The following is a 20155-nucleotide window of genomic DNA, read 5'->3' as shown; positions in this document are numbered from 1 at the left end:
ATTTTCCCTCCAAATATGATAGTATATAATAGATTTGTTATTATCTTAAAATAAACATTTAAGAAATTTTATCAGCTTTAATTTTTAATACAGTAAATAGTAATGTATCTATTTCTCTGTCATTTATAAACAATATTTCTTCAGGTTCTTGACAGTTTTTAAGCATTTAATGAGTTCCTGAGACCAAAAAAGTTTGATAACTTTTTTGTTTTGATATGATTTTGATACTGACTTACCAAAAAAAGTTTGATGCTGCCCTATGTAGCAGCAAGAACCCCACCATACCCAGGGTGGCTGCCAGCACAGGTTCTTAGATCTGCTTTTCTAAAGGAAAGCAACTCAAAATGGATTAACAATCTTGCTTTGATCAAACAAACATATCATTTACCTCATTCAGGGGAAAAAGTCAACACCCGAACTTCAGAGTTACAAGAATAAGACAGAAGTTACAAGAAGACAGAGAAACATTTCAAGCAGACAGGCCTCCAAATTTCTGACCATTACATTCGTACCTAGTCACAGTTACCAGAGAGGGAAGCATCAACATCTGGGTTTTCAAAGCCAGGGGCTCCACGCTGCCCAGAGTATCATCTGGTTAAATCACACAACACTTCTCAAAGTGAGCCCCAAAACAAAGACTCACATCACGGTTTATATAGCCGTCTCCTGGCTCAGAGAGTGTAACAACCCTCTTGACCCACTGCCCAATCACAAAGTATCTCCTGAAAATCAAACCTCCTGCCACAGGCTCCAGGTGTACTTAAGCCTATCAAAGGGCCTAGGGGCAGGGAAGATCTTAAATTTCCATTCCCATAACACCTTAGCAAAAAACAAATGATGAGAAAAATCAGCTCAGCAAAAGTAATTTATTTTTAAAAATGTGACATTATATGTTTTTTTTTTTTGGTGGGGTGGGGGAGGGCAGGGCAATTGGGGTTAAGTGACTTGTCCAAGGTCACACTGCTAGTTAAGTGTTAAACTTCTGAAGTCGGATTTGAACTCAGGTCCTCCTGACTCCAGGGCTGGTGCTCTAATTCACTGCAACACCTGGGCACTCCATGACATTATATATTGTTTCTCATACATATAACCTCATGCTTCTGCACAGAAACAGAGGAGGTGACTTCTCATGCCCCTCCTTTGGGAACAAGCTTGGTCATTATGCTTTCTCAAAAGCCAGTCTGAATTGTTTTGTTGCTTTACTTTCAACTTCATTGTTGTAGTAATTTTGTATTTTCACTTTGTATCAGTCCATGATCGTTCAATGTTTCTCTATATCCCCCATACATGTGATTTTGTTTTTACAATATCTGCTTTCATTTTTAACCTTCAAATTAACTTTAAAATAAAGATTTATTCTCCCATGGAACTTTGAAGTTTTTTCAAGGATGTGAGAAAGTTACATAGCTTTTAGTAATTTGCTTTGTAACTTTAGAACTATTTCTCGGGGTGGCCAGGTAGCACAGCGAGTAAGAGCACTGGCTCCAGTGTTGAGAAGACCTGAAGATCGAATCCCGGGCTCATACACTTAGCACCACTTATAACACCCAGAAACACCTGGCCGTGTAACCTTGAACAAGTTACTTAACCCCAATTGCTTAGGGGTGGCCAGGTGGCTCAGCGAGTAAGAGCACCGGCTCCAGTGTTGGGACGACCTGGAGATCGAATCCCAGGCTCAGACACTCAGCACCATACCCAGAAATAACTGGCCTTGTAACCTTGAGCAAGTTACATAACCCTGATTGCTTAAAAAAAAAAAAAAAGAACTATTTCTCAGTTTACATAGATATGCTTTAAAATCCACTTACATTTTAAACCTGTTGTATTACCAATGAATCAAAAATTATTTGTTAAATGCCTACCATATGCCAGGCAGAGTGTTACACTAGAGTCATCAGTCATACCACTATACTGTGGTGCCTCCTTTTTGGAGGACTAGATTTCTTGTTCGGAGTAATGATTGTGGTGGTAGCATCATTTCCTAATTACCAATATATATTCTTCATTATCTCTTGCTATATGCTGGACTGATATAATGGACAAGAATCTGAGTGAAAATTGAACAGAAGGGTGTTTTGAGTAAGTCAGTATGTCAATTACCTGTGATTTTGTTAGTATGGGAACTCCCTCTACTGATGAAAGACCTTTGAGGGTTGCCTGAGGAAAGGCCAGAGTGACTCAAGCAGGGGTTGCTGTCATATAAAGATGGGGCAGCCAGAACAGTTTCCTGTGGCACTAAATTTTAGAGGATGAAAAAAAAAATTAATACATATATTTCTCATCAAATAGATATCAGTTTAGAAATGAATATCCCTTCCTACTCTGTTGAATTTGTTTTCTTGTACTATTTTCTCATAAATTCCAGGATCGATTTTTCACATTTTATGTTGCTTGCCCAACATAGGAAAATAGCTTGTTTTGGCTCAGTTCATGGTTTCATGTCTATTAAGTGTCAAAGTGAGATTTGAACTTCTGTCGTCTTGGGTCTATATCTAGCCTTCAGTATAATATACCATGTTCTCACTTTTTCTATAAGATTTACAGTATTAGTCCAAAATGTTGCTTGAAATGATTGAAAAAATGTCCATAGACTTTAGAATTTCATGTTCAGGTAATTCAGGTAAAGTTGTGTTCTTCAGATAGGGAAGATTAGTCCAATTTCTTAAAAAGTGATGAAAGAGAGCAAAGACTGTAAGAAGGAAGCCAGAAAGACAAACGTCTGTTTCTTAACATGTCTCACTTGACTTCCTTTTAATCTTCTTTAGAATAAATCGACAAATGGGAAGGTGCAACAGTGATTAGCTTGTTTTCATAAAGCAAAGTGCCTTTGATACAAATGTTGAATATGAATTAAAAGTTCAATTGTAATAACAAGGAAACATAAAGTGCTTGTAGCCAGACTTAATGTTACTCTCCAGGGATGGGGGTAGGGGTGGGGGGTGGGATTATTGTTACTGGACTGATTTAGAATTTCTTCCATGTGCTCTCTGGAAAAGATCAGAAACAGATGAACAAAAAGTTAGGTGGATTCATTAAATTTGAAATTATGATGTATAAAAATCTGTCTCTTCAGCATAAAAGTGAATAATCACCAAGCTCTGTGCAGTTGTTATGAAGGGCTGAACAAAAGTAAATTGCTAGTGAAGGTGATGATGGTGGAGACGATGGAAGATTCTGACCAAAGTATCATGATCAGTGTTGAAGTGTTGACTTTTGAATTTTTCACATACCTAAATAATGTTGACAAGACTTAGAGTGTGTGAGTGTGATAGTTATTGTATCTCCTTGTGTGGAGAGAAAGCATGGGTAGAATGAACAGGGCACTGGACTTGAAGTCAGAGGACCTAAGTTTAAATATTGCCTCACTCCTTTATTATTTGTAGGACCATCAGATATGTGATCATTTAATGGCTAAGAATCTCAGTTTCTTCATTTACAAAATGGGGAAATTATAGTTTGTATTCCTTATCTCACACAATTTATTGAGAGGAAAGCACTTTGTGAACCTTAAAGCATACCTTTATTATGAGTTTATTATTATTACTACTATTACTGCTATGGGGCATAGTTTTTCCTGTCCAGAGTTAAAAAAAATAATTTAGAAAATATTTTGAAACTCTATCATGGCATTCATTAATTCATTCACTTATTTACTTTTGGAGGGGGGAAGGCAAGGCAAGTGACTTGGCCAAGGTCATACAGCTACTTAAGTGTCAAGTATCCGAGTCTGAATTTTCCCTCAGGTCCTCCTGATTCCACTTCATCACCTAGCTGCCCCTATCCTGGCATTTATGATGTTCCTTGAGAGCAGATACCTTTTCTTTTTTTGGCTTTTGTATCCTCAGAGCTTAGCACAATGCCCAGCACATGTAATCATGGTAATTATAATAATAACTAGCATTTATACAGCACTTTAAGGTTAGCAAAGCATTTTACAAATATATCTCATTTCTCTTCACAACAACTCTGAGAGGAGTTTATTGATTGACTAATTCCACCTTCAGCTCCTATGTCAATGCTAGGTGATTTTACTGGTATGGGCACTGTCTCTACTACACAGATTGTCAGTCATCTATAACTCGCTAGAAATTTCTTAGAGTCTTGCTTGAGGCTCTGACTGGTTAAAGGGACTTGCCCCTGGTCATATAGCTCATAAATGTCTGAGGCAACATTTCAACCATAGTCTTCTAATAACAAAACTGCATTTTACCCATGTTTCCTCCGCCATAAAAGGAAAATCATCTTGCTGACATCTACCTCATGGAGTTTTGGGGAAACTCTAAGTGAGATAATACATATTAAGTGTCTTTCAATTCTTAATGCACTATGTAAATGATATCCATTACCCGTGTTTCCCTGATAATAAGACCTATCCCGAAAATAAGCCCTCCCCTTACTGTGTAAGATTCCTCTAAAATAAGCCCTCCCCCGAAAATAAGCCCTCCCCCCCAAATAAGCCCTATTGAGATTGCTACTGTAGTGAAGGTGATCCCCTGTGCTATACGCTACATTACGGTACCCTCTGTATGCACTGTACCCCCTCCCCCCCGGGTGAAACGCATACCACGCTCCGAGCTGCATCCAATTAGAGCTGCAGCAGTGAGCGTGTCATCCTGTTCTTCCCCAGTGATTTGCTTATTGAATAAAGGTACATTTTTTTGTTCACATTTACCTGTTTATTAAAATTGCTGTCAATGTTCATTAAAATAAGCCCTCCCCTGAAAATAAGCCCTCTGGTGTTTTTCTGTCCAAAAAAAATAATAAGACAGTGTCTTATTATCGGGGAAACACGGTATTATTAGGGGTTAGGGTTGTATTCAGGAACATGCTAGTAAATATTTAAAAACTAGTTCTTCACAAAAATGCATACATGATACACATTTAAGTTTAATCTATATTATTATTTTCCCTATTACTTACTGCAATCTAGGCAATCAATGAAATAATAAATCAAGCCCTGATTTGTAGAGTTTGCTGAGTTCTGAGGGAAAAATTGAACGATTAGTTCTGAAGATCTGGCCTGAGTTGGGTCCAGCACAATCCTGATGTCTGAAATGGAGGAAGGGTACTGAACAACTGAAAAAAAAAAAAACCCTCACAGGTCATTGAAAGGGCACCAATAATTACCAAAGCTATTTTTTCATTTCTACAAAATCTTTAACAAATGATATACATATATACCTATGTTACCCTTCTGAAATTATGAGAAGGGGACAGGCATTTGAAAATGATTTCCTATAGTCACACAATTAACTGAAAGGTTTAGAAAGTAGATCCTGATGTGTTTATCGTTTGACTGTAGAAGAGCATTTGACTCAATAAGACCAAATAAGAATGTAATAGTTTTATTCCAGCATTCCATAATGAATGCAACCACAGTACTAACTTTTTTCAGTGACTTTCTTTAAATAACAAATGAGCTGTAAAACACACAGATATATATGTTTCCATTATAATGGAGGCAGTCCAGGACAGTCCAAATGGAAGAGATATTTTCTGTAAATGATGAGATTCTCCAGATATTCCTATTTGCAGAAAACATTGTATAGATTCTTTGAATCCAAATGCTATGGAACTGCCTTAATGAAATTCACAAACACTCAAAAGAGTTCACTAATTCAATCTACACGAGAAAAACTAAAGGGATGAAGAATGCCTATTATCAAGGCTAGGATATATGCTTGGATCGGCAGCCCATAGATTTAGTTCATCAGTACATACATCTTAGATATTGCATATGGACAGTGAGTGTTTTCTATTTGCAATTTGAATAATAAGAAGAGAGTAGGCTGGTTTTCATTTGAGAAACTGAGCGGTGCTTTAAATGCTGTCAGACCATTCTCTGAGACAATGGCCACAACTACCACCTTTTCTTTCATTTCAACTTCCCCCCATTAACAATTCATTTTTTTTCTTCCCTCCACTCTATTCCCATCCCCAGTGGGGGAAAAATAAAACAAAATATTTATAACAAGCATCCATAGTCAAATATGGTGAGTATACTCGAGAGCTAGCCCCCACAGCTAGACTGGCTACATCCCCCCCTCAGGATTCCATGGAGTAACCATGGAATTATGGTTGGATACTTCATTGACAAGAAATCTTAAGTCTTTCAGAGTTGTTTGTCTTTATAATGTTGTTGAAGAACTATCTTTAACACCAGTAATTTTCTAGTGAGAAGTAGCATGGTGTGGTAGCCTGTGATTATTGAAGATGTTGATCAGTTACCCATATCATTCTGAAACTCAGTGATTGGAGAACGAAATAGGTCAGTCATGAGTAATAAGGACAGATAACAGAAGGACAAATCTAAGTCTTGCACTGGTACCTGCTCAATGTTACAAGACCAAGGGAGTCTCCAGAATTTTGAGTAGATCCTTCGTAGAGGATTAATGGAAGGTCATGTACAAGAGTTATGCAGGAAGAAAAGGTGTGGATGGATACTAATCAATACCATTAGAGACAGTGTACATATTGGTAGGGTCAAGGAGCCATGTGAGCATTGAAATATACATTTTTGGAGGGAAATATAGGATTATACAGGAACAAAAATGAAACATTTCTATATGTGAATAGCTGATAAACTATTTTGGAAAGCACTATGACTTTACTCTTTTTACCCCTCAGTGATGCCTTTCTCTTCTGGGTGACCTTTGTCTTGGCTTTTCTGTAAATCCCATGCAGAGGATCCACAAAAGGGCTCGGAGGCCCTTCTCAAGATTTCTTGCCATTGCATGCATGGCAGTACAGCAGGAGGGCTGTTTGTTGCTTTTCCTTTCTTTTGGTGACCACATATGTGATTTTTGGTTGGTCCCTTGTTACAGTGTACTCATGTCGGAGAAGAGATCCATGGTGGGTGTGACAATGATCCCTATGACAAGGCAGCAGCTAAGCGTCTAAGTGAGTAGAGCTCTGACCTGGGATTCAGGAAGACCTTGAATTAGAATCTTGTTTCAGACATTTACTAGCTGGGTGATCTGGAGCAGGTCATTCAATGTCTTTATGCCTCAGTCTGTAAAATGGAGATCCTCATAGCACCTATATCACAAGGCTATTGTGAGAATCAAATGAGATAATTTAATGAATTTTATAAACGTTAAGATGTTATATTTATCATTGTTGTTGTTATACGCCCTTTGTGTACATGGGTAGGGGCAGTTGGTTTATCCAGTGGGGGTTTGTGTTGAGATGGCTTCTTATACCACCAGCTGTATGAAGATCCTAGCTCCTGGGGCTGTTCCCAGAAGGTGTTAATGACATGATTGACTTTTGCAGGGGAAACACAAATTTCAGTCTCCAGGCCTTGGCAGAAAAAGCTTTTCAGTTTATCTCACATATGTGTTAATGTGTAATTTATAAGCCTGTATGTATATGCTGCTAATGATTTTATCTTCACAGTTATCTATTTTTAACCAAGCCGTTAAGTTCACCTTTAGTGGTGTGTTTATGTGTGTGTCTCCAGGGGTCACCGGCTGCTTCTTGCAGAAAAAAAACTATTTACTCTGGAGAGCTATCAATTTTCTGTAGTTTCCCTCAATGGGTAGAGAGAGGCATCCATGTGGATTCCTCCTTATATAAATTGTGGCCCTAAATGCCATGCTTATAATAGATTAGAGCAGGGATGTGCCTGGCTTTTTGATACTAAGTTAATTTTTTTTTTAAAAAGGAGTGGTTTAAAGACATATGGTTAATCAATGCAAGAATTTAATTATTAGGCTATGAGAAAAATTAGGAGTATTGGCAAGAGAAGAAAAGATGTATTTTGAGAGGAGATTTGGAAAGAGGAGGAGAATTGATGGAGCTGAGAAATACAGGAAAGCTGCTCTCGAGAGGAGCTGCAGATGGAAATGTTGTAAAGCACCAGCTGTACTGATATTGTGTAAGTGGTCAGAAGGAAGTTTGCAATGAGATAAATTGTGAGAGTGGAGAAAGTATTTAGGAAAAAAAAAAGGATTTCATCAGATACCATGGGACAAACCCAGAGAGGTTATTAAGCATTTGAATAAATTTGATTTAGGCCGGAAATGGATGAGAAAGTAATTAATATAAAGGCAAGAGGCAACTTGACATAGTTATTAGAGGACTGGCTTTGGAGGCAGGAAGACCTAGGTTCGAATCCTACCTCTGACATATATTAGCAGCATGAGTAAATATTTATAAAGGGCATACCACAGTGCCTAGCAAGCAATAGGTGCTTTATAAATTCTCCTCCCTTTCCCTTGAAGGATTGTATTAAAATTAGACTGTCTCTAAGTTTCCTCTAACATTCTGTGAATAAAACCCTGTTAACTAAAGTCCTCCTTTGAAGCCTCATTGTGGCAAAAGAGTACACAAGTCAAAGTAAGTCTGATGATGTACTGATAAATGTTTAACAACTGGTTCTCAAAAATGTACACATGGTGCACTTTTAAATTTAAGTGGTATTATCATTTCCTTCATCACCTTCTTAAATTTAGACAATTGACAAAATAATAAGTCAAGAATTGATTTATATTATTTGTAGATTCCTGAGATATACTCACACTGAAAGTTTAACAGTTGGCTCTCCCAAGTCAGTTAGAGCTGGCTTTGGCTCACCCCTGGGTAGGTCTTACCTCGGTGGAAAGACTTAGTGTATAAGTTCCTTGTTGAAATGCATGTCTTTTAACAGGGGGTCAGTCCAGTTAAGTCAAGAGAGCTTCTTCAAGTGAAGGGTAGCATCTAGAAAATTATATGTCTTATTGTGGTGATTGCCTAGCTGCTGAGAGTGTATCATAAATGTGACTGTCATCTATTTCAGTGGGTGGTCGGTCTTCAACCTTAGCTCTCTGTAGTTTACTCCTAAGTAAAGGGGCAAAACTTTTTAGTTCTGAATTCAGTGTTTTGTATTTCTGCTCATATTTTAGTTCCTCTGTATTTGCCATGGGGGCTCTTTCCATAGAAGACAATGATTCAGACGTCCAAAGACTTGCATTCAGGCCCTGTCTCTGAGCCTTACTTCCTGTATTACCTTGGGGTTTTCTCATTTGTAAAAAGAGGGAATGGGATGTAATGGTCTCTAATATACCTTCCAGTTCTAAGTCTATGAGCATTATATATCTATTGTAGCCACCATCTATCTAATATTATTAATGAGTTCTGCAAAAACATGTCTGTAGGGTAAATTATGTTGGTAGGTACTAATTACTGCAGTTGAATGGAATATGCTTTTAGCTGTGGAAGATGTTGCAGACAAAGACAAGGAATATGGCTTGGTCTTTGGAGTTTGGCTCTTGGATATCATAATAGGAAACCAAAATTTAGGGTGTGGCATGTTAATAATTTATTAACTTCATGAGTGCAAAAATGATGTTATTTGGGGCAACTTGATATGTGACATATCTGTGTACTAGAATTGTCCTTTCTTAGGAAAATTTAAACAATATAAATCTTACTGATAAATTTACAGTTTTTCTTTTTCTCTTTTTTTTCCTAGATACCAAAGAGGCAAGAAAAGAAGAAAACATCCAAAGCAGAAGACAACAGGTATAGGAATGTTTTCTTTTTCCCACTATTATGAAAAAGTACAAATATATAGACTTTTAGTTTTATAATTTATCATTTTTGCTTGAAATTATATGCTTGACTACCTAAACTAATCTACTTATTTAGTGCCATCCCAATTAAACTGCCAAAAATTACTTCATTGAGCTAGAAAAAAATAATAAAATTCATTTGGAAGAACAAAGGGTCAAGCCTATCAAAGGAATTAATGAAAACAATGTGAAAGAAGGAGGTATAGCGGTACCAGACTTAAACTGTATTATAAAGTAGTAATTATCAAAATTATCTGGTACTAGCTAAGAAATAAATGGTGGATCAGTGGAATAGAATAGGTACACAATACATAGTAGTTAATGGTTACTTTAACTTTGTTTTTGATAAACACAAAGATGTAAGCTGTTGAGATAAGAAATTTGTATTTGGTAAAAATTCCTGGGAAAACTGGAAAGCAGTCTGGTAGAAGCTAGGTATAGACCAGCATCTTATATCATTTACCAAGATAAGGTCAAAATGGACATGTGACCAAGTCACAAAGGGAGATAGCATAAGTAAATTAGAAAAAAACATGGAGCATATTTTTTTTTCTTCTTTCTTTTTTGGAGGGGGGAAGAGGGCAATTGGGGTTAAATAACTTGCCCAAGGTCACATGGTTAGTAAGTGTTAAGCGTTTGAGGCCTGATTTGAACTTGGGTCCTACTTACTCTAGGACTCTGTACCACCTAGTCTCCCCCTAATCCTAGTATTTATAGAAATTACTACATAGTTATATTGATTATCAGTTTATTATAGAACAAGTGCACATTAATTCAGTCTAGCTGTGAAGAAAGATCATATCTTTTGGTCTTCTTGCAATAGTGATTAATTTATATCACTTAAACTTCAGTAGGAAATGACAATAATTTATGCCAATGTTTTGTTCTTTTGTCCATTTTCCATTTTTTTTTTGCATCATCAGCTCATTTAAATAGGGCAGGTTGGATTGGCCTCGACTGTCTGCTATATATTCATCTCATTTTAATACTTCTAGACGATTGGGAAATGACTCCCACATGAATTAAGTATTTTTTTTGTCTTAAAATATAATCAGTTTCATTTAAAGTGATATTTAGTATTTACAAGATCCGTCACTTTAGGTACTTATGATATATAGATTTGAGACCTTTTTATAATCTTTAAGGCTCTGATCTCTCATTTCTTACTGTGTTTTCTTATATGTACACACACATGCACATATACATGCACACACTATCTTTCCCTATTTTCACATTTGCAATGAAGTTACAGTGCATTTTGATTTTATTTGGAGGGTCTCTCTGAATTCTTTGTAGAATTTTTCTACTTCATCTCCTGAAGTAGATGTAAAAATGGATGCTTCTTGAGAATAGGGACTCAGGTGTTTAATATTTTATATTAATTGTTGCTTAGCTCACTTCTTGGCACACAATAGGAGCTTATTTTTTTGATAATGTTTTATGACTAATTAATTGATGTTGGCATATAAACTGCAATTTGGGGCATAGGTTTCTTTAAAATATTTATAGCAAACAGTGTGATCCAAGATGACCAGATTTTCCATGTAATGGTATTTCATGTCACTCTTACATACATTGTAAAACCAATACGACCCAATTATTTGACCTTGTAATGGCAAGTAAAGTAGTACTTTGCTGCTTGTTTAAGCTATTCAGGTGCCTTTGAACCTTGCCTTCGATTGTGTCAAGTGTTTGTTGGAAACAGTATATATTTGCATTGCCCTTAATAGGCCTAAGGGAGTTTGAAGACTCTCCCTGCCCTTAATAGGCCTAATGTCATTACATAGAGCACAGGTAGGAGGAGTTTACCAAAAGAACAGAACAGGAAGGGTGGAACAGGAAGAAGCAGAGCATATAGAAGCTTGAGGATGAGCTGGGATGAAGCAGAGCTGAGAGGGAGAATGTTTGTGATACTGGAACTCTGTTCTGTCTGTGTTGATGTTGCTTTTTCACAATGAAGCATTCTGGCTGTTGCAACAGGCCATTACTGCTGATACAGAAGCCCTAAAAGAGGGCTTCACCGTTGTTTACAGAAGTCTTGGGACTTTACTGTTGATTTATGTTTGATTTCTCAGATATAAACTTTGTGTTACTTTGTTAGATAGAAAGTGAAATGAGATGATAGCTCTGGCGATGTGTGCAAATATTGTTGCTGCTTTGTTTTTCTAGAAATAGAAACTGCAAAGGGCTTGGAGTGGAATAGTCCCCATGGACTAAGATATGGAACAGGAGGTGAGAGCTGCGTGTGTGTGAATCCAGGCAAGAGTTGGGTGAATCCAAGCAAGAGCTGGGAGCAGCCAACCCATGGAAGAGTATCTGTGGGGTCTGGAAGTCAGCCTCAAGTTAAGATGAAAGAGAACTTTACTTGAGTACTCTGCATTGACTGATGAGATTGTGACTTATTGTGACCTAGGGGTGGATGGTTTTTGTACTTTCTGTGACTCCTTAAGGATGATTGATTTTAGGATGATTAGAAGCCAGCCTCAAGTCAAGATAAAAGAAGACTTTAGCTGGGTACTCTATATTGCTTGAGAAGATTGTGACTTACAGAATGATACATTTTTTTAAGACTATGCGGCTACCTTAGAGATAAGTTATGTTATATTTTTGTGAATGTTGTGCTTTAGTTTCTCGAATGTTTTGCTTTAGTTTATTGCTGAGTAAATAGAGAGTTCACTATACTGTGTGATTAGATTCTTATTCATAGCAGCAGTCCTGAGGAGAGCTTCTCACGATTGGCTTTACAATCCTCTCCAGAGAGAATCTGTGAGAGCCACCTTTCTTTTTAGCTGTAGCTTATTTTTGTTTCTGGGTTTGGCTTACAACAGGAATGTTAATGTTGACAATTTATATTATGTCAATTCATTGGTTACTACACAGTAGAATCTCTTATTTAGAACCCTAATAACTAAGCTAGTTTTTGTAGACAATTTAAAGCAGGAGTTTCTAACCTTATTTGTGTCATAGACTCCTCTTTTTAGACTAGTGAAGCCCATAAACCCTTCTCAGAATAACATGTTTAAATGTATAAAATAAAATGTGTAGGATTGCAAGGGGAAACAATGATTTTGAAGTATGATTATTAAAAACATTAAGGGGCATCTGGTGCAATGAATGGAGCACCAGCCCTGGAGTCAGAAGGACTTGAGATCAAATTCATCCTGACACTTAGTAGCTGTATGACCCTGGGCATGTCACTTAACCCTATTTGCTTTAGTTTCCTCATATGTAATATGAGCTTGAGAAGGATATGGTATCTTTGCCAAGAAAATCCCAAAAGGCATCATGGAGAGTCAGATGTGATGATACTGAAAACAAAACAAAGCAAAGCAAGTTCATAGAACTTAGGTTGAGAATTCCTGGTCTAAAAATTATATGATATGTGGCATCCTCTATTCTCTTTATTGAAATCTTGCCACTGTCATTGCACAAATAAAGGAGATTGTAGTATGCTCTAGGACTACACTGACAAAATATAGCATTTACACAAATATATAACAGCAGATAAATTGAGGCAGAGGGGAACACTAATGTGGGGATTTCTAGGAGAGGTAAACTTTGAACCTATGGATTACAACATACAAAAGTGGGGAGAGGGAATCCATGTCAAACATGGAGACAGCCTGAGCAAAGGCTGTGCTATGCTGATTAATTTCAAGTTCACTAAGCCAGTTTGATGATAACACAGGGTACACCTTAAATAGGTCTAGCAACGTAAGCTGGAGCCAGATTGTGTGGGACTTTAAATAAGAATCTATGGAGTTTGTATTTTAGCACAAAGGCAGTGGGGAGATACTAAAGATTCCAGAGGAAAGGAATGACATTGTCAGAACTGTGCTCTGAGAAGATTATTTTGACAGCTTGGTGAGGAATGAATTAGAGAGGAGAGAACCTGGAAACAGAGGGGCCAATTAGGGGGATATTGCAATAGTTCAAGCAAAATGAGATAAGGTCCTGAGTTAGGGGGGTGGCTGCAAGTGGAAGGAAGGGGATGGATGTTATGGAAGTAGACCTGACCTATATACCTATAGAATTCTGGGATGAGACAGAAAGAGTGTAAAGAAACAGAAATAGTGAATATTTGGAGGCAAAAGCTACTTCCTTCTTGCAGAAATTTTAAATAAACTCATTATTTACATTTGTTTCTTATTTCAAGTTTTATTTCATTTTAACTACATCATTTATAATTTAGAGGAAGTTGGGCTTCCTTTCACTCCCTCCCTCCCCCCACCTTGCCTCTTCTGTACATTCTTAAGATCTTGGCCTGAAGGTTTTTCTCTTGTTTGAGGGGAATTTCGGAATTCTCACTCAGCTGGAAGTCTCCTTGTAGCCTGCATGAGGCATAATACATTATCATCTTCCCTCCATCATCAGTCAGCTTCAATATGATAGTGGCTAGTTTTTCATGTACCCTCATGCAGTGTGAGGGTGAAAAATGTCACACATACATCACCATTTCCAGGCAACTGTGCATAGGGTGGAAATTTATATTCCCTCCTCCATTATAGCAAAAAATATGGAGAAAATTTATGCATATGTAAGTACAAGCACCACATGCATGTGTTGTAAATAGGCCAGCTGATACACATACATATTCAGCTGAAATGGTAAAGTCTTTCAAAAGTCCGGGCCAATCCATGTCGATGGTGAGAGATGGAGATGATTGTTGGATCTATGATAGCAAGAGACAAGGACATGTGGCTTAAATATGTATGGTGAACATTCCTTAAATAATGTACTCCTTTCCTCCTGTAAAGACCTAGATTGGGTGAAAGAAGTTAGTCAAACATTTAGTAATTACTGACTATACCAGTCAATGTACTAAGTGTGAGGGATAAGAAAGAAGGCAAAAATACAATTCTGGCTCCCAAGGAGCTCACACTGGGAGGAGAAATGTATCTGTAAGATATATAAAGTATAATGGGAGATAAACACAGAGGGAAGAGATTAGCAGTGCATGTCCCAAAGGAAGGAGCACTAATGGAAAAGAAGTCTGGGAAAGACTTTAAAAAAATTACTTTTTTGTTTTCAACATTCACTTCCATAAAATTTTGAGTTCCAAATTTTCTCCTCATCTCTCCTGTCTCCCCACCCCAAGATAGCATGTAACTTGATATAGGCTCCACATATACATTTATATTGAGCTATTTTTTGTTAGTTATGTTGTAAAGGAGAATTGCAACCAAAGGGAGAAACCAAGAAAAAGAAGAAACAAACAAAAAAGGGGAGGGAAGGAAGAGCAAATAATATGCGTCCATCTGCATTCAGATTCCATAGTTCTTTTTCTGGATGTGGATAGCGTTTTCCATCATGAGTCCTTTGGAGTTGTCTTGGATCCTTGCATTGCTAAGAAAAGCTAATTCAAAGTTGGTCATCAAACACTCTGACTGTTACTGTGTCCATGTTCTCCTGGTTCTGCTCACTTCACTTGGCATCAGTTCATATAAGTCTTTCCAGATTGGGAAAGCCTGCTTGCAGAAGTTAGCATTTGGGCTGGGTCTTGAAAGAAGCAACTCGTCAAAGATGAGGAAGGAGAATGTTTGAGGCATGAGGAACAGCCAAACTCATGGAGTCAAGGAGGTGGAGTGTTGAGTGTAAGAAAAAGCAAGAAGGTCAGTGTTACTGGATTGTATAATACCTGGAGGAGAGTAAAGTGTAAGAAGTTTGGAAAGATTGTTTTAGTCATTGGAATCATTGTGATTTCATTTGGGGTTTTCTTGGCAAATTATTGGAGTAGTTTGCCATTTCCTTCTCTAACTCATTTTATAGATGAGGAAACTGTGGCAAACAGAGTTAAGTCACTTGGTCAGGGTCACACAGTTAGCAAGTGTCGAAGGCCAGATTTGAATTCAGGAAGACTCATCTTCTTGATTCCAAACCTCCATCTACTGTACCAGTGAACTGCCCTAGTCTCCTTACTTGACAAGATTTGAAAAATATAGGGGAGAATGAATGGCAAATATTATGTCAATGCAAAACCACTTTTCCCTAGTAGTATTTGCTGAGATAATTTAATAAGGTTCAGATTCAAATACCTTTTGGATCCCTTGGTTAGATTGGGATAGTACAAAGAAGAAAGAGTTTGATGCATTTCCTCCTAACTTTTCTGGGAGAAAGTGTTTATGCTTTAATGGGCATGGAAGAATCAATGAGCCTTTTATTTTTTTGTTTCTTAAACACGAATCATATTTTCTGATATGTTTTCCTCCACTTTCCCTCAAGCTATTTTTTCATGGAAGTCACTGAGTATCAAAGTATATGTTAGTTTGGTCTGGAAGATCTTGTCAATCAATTAATAACATTTATTAAGCACCTACTATTCACCAGGCACTGTGAATTTCCCTGCCTTCTCATCCTCTGCAATGGATGATGGTAGGCATACTGTTATAACTTGCAGAAATTTGGGGACTTGAGTAAGAGTTCAGTAATATTTGTTGAATGCTGAATATGGCATGAAAATAGTACCCTTTGCCTGGATGCCATAGCCCTACCAAGCAAGTTGTATTTTTGTTATAAACTATCTCTGTCCAATTGATGGAGTTTAGGATTTTTTTGAATAAAATTTTTATTTTTAAAAGTTTTATGAATGTCTTTTATTAAACACCACGGTTATTTTCTGATATCTTACACTGCATCTCTGATTCAATCACTAATAGAACCCTTCCATACACACAAACACAAATATAAAATTAGACAAAACAATCAAAAATAGTATATGTAACAATTGGCATCTCTAATACCCCTATATTTCTCTACAGAAGTGGGAGCATGTTTCACCATTTCTCCTTTGGGCGTAAGATTTAATGTTATTTTCATTTACAATGTTATTGTTGTGTTTATTTTCCTTTTAGTTCTGCTTTCCTTATTCTGCATTATTTGCTCTGAAATCCTCATGTGAATTCCATCATTTCTCAGAGAGCAGTAATTGTCCATTATATTCATCTACCACAATTTGCTAAACCAGTTGCTAACTGATGTACACTCACTCTTTCCTTTCTTTTTTTTGCTACCACAAAAAGTGCTGCTTGTGAACATTAGAATCTATGGAACTTTTCTATCTTCCTCTGACCTCTTTGTGCATACATGTTAAATGGGCACTTTGGTTTGTTGTCCAAATGAGAGCAACCTAGGGCCCTGGCACTTTAGTTGAAAGGGAGAATTTGTTTTCTTTCTAGAAGAGACCAAGATCAATGTTTCTTTGAAGATTAAGATATAGCTGTGAAAACTTTTTTTAGTGGCCATTTTATATAATAGAAAATATATGTTAAGTCTTCTCAAGCTGCTCAGCAATTTGCATTTAATCTGTCGTTGCCAACAGAACATTTTCTAGGGATTGGTTTAAGACTAGTAGTGAGAGGTTTGAAGCAAAGTCCTTAAGTCATTTGAGCATATGAAAGTTTTAGAATCAAGTGTGGATATTAATTTTTTTTTTTTACAATTTACAACGAACTCTAGCATATTCATTTTTGGAAAAGTTAAGGCTCATATGATCTCTTTTCTGTGAAATGGCTCCTAGTATCTTCATAGCCATGTGTCTTTCTCTTCATCCCATTAACTTTATGATGTTCAACACAATTCTCTTCCATTTATTTTTATATGGTATCTTTTATCTCAAGTATCAAAGTATTTTACATTATTAAGTAAAACAAAATAATATCTTAGCGTGTTTAAAAAGAGCTGGCTCTCTAGCACTCAGCAAAAATTGCAAGCAGGGAGGAAGAGTACAGGATGTGATCTATTTACATCATTGCCATTTTATTTTCTAGGGTAACTAGGTGGCACAGTGGCTTCAGACACTATCTGTGGGATTCTGAGGAAATCACTTAACTTCTATATGCTTTAGTTTCCTTGGTTGTAAAATGGGGATAATAATAGTACTTACTTCTCAGTGGTTTTTTATAAGGATCAAATGAGACAATAATTATAAAGCACTTGGCACAGTGCCTAGCACACAGTAAGCACTATATTAATGTCAATTATTATTACTTCAAGATATAATATTTATTTTATCCAAATAAAATTTATTACATTATATAATATGTAATTTGTTTTATTATTATATTGTTATATTTATTACATTATATAGTAATATATAATTTATTATAGAATATACAATTATATTATGTATTATATAAAGTTACAAATAAAACTTATCAAACTGTGTTTCTCTTCTCCTCAATGACAAGTGTTTTTTCCTAGTAAAATTTATTTAGTAAACAAAAACAAAGACTATTTTGAATTTTAAAAATCTAGAGATCCCATTGCAGTCTATGAATAACTATGTATTCTCTAATGATGTGTTTCAGTAGCATGCTGGTAATCTTCAGTAGATTAATATGATTTCGTTGATAAACCTTCCTTTTGTTGAACTTTTAAGACACATAATCACTAAAGAAAGTTCCTGACTGGTTTTTCCAGCAAAATCTTCCCCCAAAAGGGATAGCTCTTTAATGTACAGTGGAAGCACTTTCTATTGTGGAGAGCAGATAAAATCTGTACATGTGATAAATAGGATCAGGGATCAGTTATCAGTCCTTTTTCCTTTGAGGCTGTAATGTGAATCCAGTCCAACTAGAACCAAGAAAAAAGCCCAATTATACTCATTTTTTTACAGGGGAGATATCACATAAGTTTATTTTTTCTCTCTTTTTTATTTTTTAGTTTACATCATTCATTTACACAAGATTTTGAGTTACAAGATTTCTCCCCATTTTGCCCCTACCCACCACCCAAAAATAGAGATCCCACTGGATTTGCCCTCCTCCAATCTGCTCTCTCCCATATTATTCCCCATATCCCCTTTGACTTTCCAGTAGGGCATGGTGGATCTCTATGCCCCACTGCCTGTATATTTTATTTCCCAGTTACAAGCTAAACAATAATAGTAATAATAATAACAATATATATTAACATTTGATTTTAAAACTTTGAATTCCAGATTCATTCCCTTCATCCCTTGTCACCCACCCTTACTGGGAAGATAAGCAATTCAATATAGATTGTGCATGTGTAGCTATGCAAAACATTTCCATAGTAGATATATTGTGAAAGACTGACTATATTTCCCTCCATCCTATCCCATTCCCTACTGTCCTATTCTCTTTTAAAAAGTGGGTGCTTCCAAATTCCCTTCCCCCCAGCCTGCCCTCTCTTCCATTGTCCCCTTCTCATCCCCTTCCCCCCTACTCTCCTGTAGGGTGAGATACCTTATTTAGTGGGTATGTCATTCCCTCCCTATGCCAAATTCAATGGGAATCAGGTTGACTCATTCCCTTTTGCCTTCCTGTTCTTTCCCTTCATTGTAACAGTTTTCCCTTGCCTCTTCTAAATGAGATAATTTGCCCCATTCTGTCTCTCCCCATCTCATCTCATTATATTCCTGTCTCACCTCTTAATTTGACCTTTTAAGTATCATCCCTCCCTATTAAAATAGTCCTGTGCCCTCTGTCTATGCATACCTGTACACACACATATACACACTCACATATGTATTCATACACGCATATGTCCTCCTATATAGACATATATATGAATGTGTATATATATATATATATATGTATATATATATATATATATCTGTACACATTTCTATTCCCTTCAACTATTCTTGTACTGAGAAAAGTTTCATCAGTTACAATTTTCATTTTTCCATGTAGGAATGTAAATAGTTCAACGTTGATAAGTTCCTTATGATTTCTTTTCCTTGTTTACCTTCTCATGCTTCTCTTGCTTCTTGTATCTGAAGGTCAAATTTTCTATTGAACTCTGGTTTTTTCATCAAGAATGCTTGAAAATCCTCTATTTGACTGAATTACCACATTTCCCCCTGAAACATGATACTCAGTTTTGCTGGATAGGTTATTCTTGGTTTTAAGATCAGATCCTTTGACCTCTGGGATATCATATTCCAAGCCCTTCAATCTCTCAGGGTAGAAGTTGCCAGATCCTGGGTTATCCTGATTGTGTTTCCACAATATTCAAATGGTTTCTTCCTGCTTGCTTGTAATATTTTCTCCTTGATCTGGGAATTCCAGAACATGGCTATAATATTCCTAGGAGTTTTCTTTTTTGAGATCTTTTCCAGGAGGTGATTGGTGGATTCTTTCAATCTCTATTTTGCCCTCTGGTTCTAGACATCAGGGAAGTTTTCCTTGAGAATTTCTTGGAGGATGATTTCTAGGTTCTTTTTTTGATCATGGCTTTCAGATAGTCCAATAATCTTTAAATTATCTCTCCTGGATCTATTTTCCAGGTCAGTGGTTTCCCCCATGAGATATTTCACATTGCCTTCTATTCTTTCATTTGTTTGGATCTGTTTAATAGCATCTTGATTTCTCATAAAGTCATTAGCTTCCATTTGCTTCAGTCTAATTCTGAAGCAATGATTCTCCTCATTGAGCTTTTGCGATAATTTTTCCATCTGGCAAATTCAGCTTTTTAAGGCATTCTTTTCCTCATTGGCTTTTTGAGCCTCTTTTGCCATTTGAGTTAGTCTATTTTTTTTTCTTTTTGGAGGGCAATTGGGGTTAAGTGACTTGCCCAAGGTCACATGTCTAGTTTTTTTGTGTGTGTTTGTGTTAAGTGTCTGAGGCCAGATCCAA

General features: G+C 36.6%; 1 protein-coding gene across 1 annotated transcript in view; it reads left to right on the top strand.

Annotated features, from left to right (window-relative positions):
- Positions 1-20155, top strand: part of IQCM (IQ motif containing M) — a 431897-nt gene that overhangs the window by 134744 nt on the left and 276998 nt on the right. The window contains exon 5 of the mRNA XM_069105013.1: positions 9455-9504. Within this exon, the coding sequence (XP_068961114.1) occupies positions 9455-9504 (50 nt within the window). The remainder of the gene's footprint in view (positions 1-9454; positions 9505-20155) is intronic.

The sequence above is a fragment of the Petaurus breviceps genome, unplaced genomic scaffold, assembly GCF_028583685.1.
Source record: "Petaurus breviceps papuanus isolate PSGF00001 unplaced genomic scaffold, PetGlider_PUasm1.0 76, whole genome shotgun sequence".
NCBI lineage: Eukaryota > Metazoa > Chordata > Mammalia > Diprotodontia > Petauridae > Petaurus > Petaurus breviceps.
Note: the sequence above shows the minus strand (reverse complement) of the source record. Positions and strands in the feature narration are given on the sequence as shown.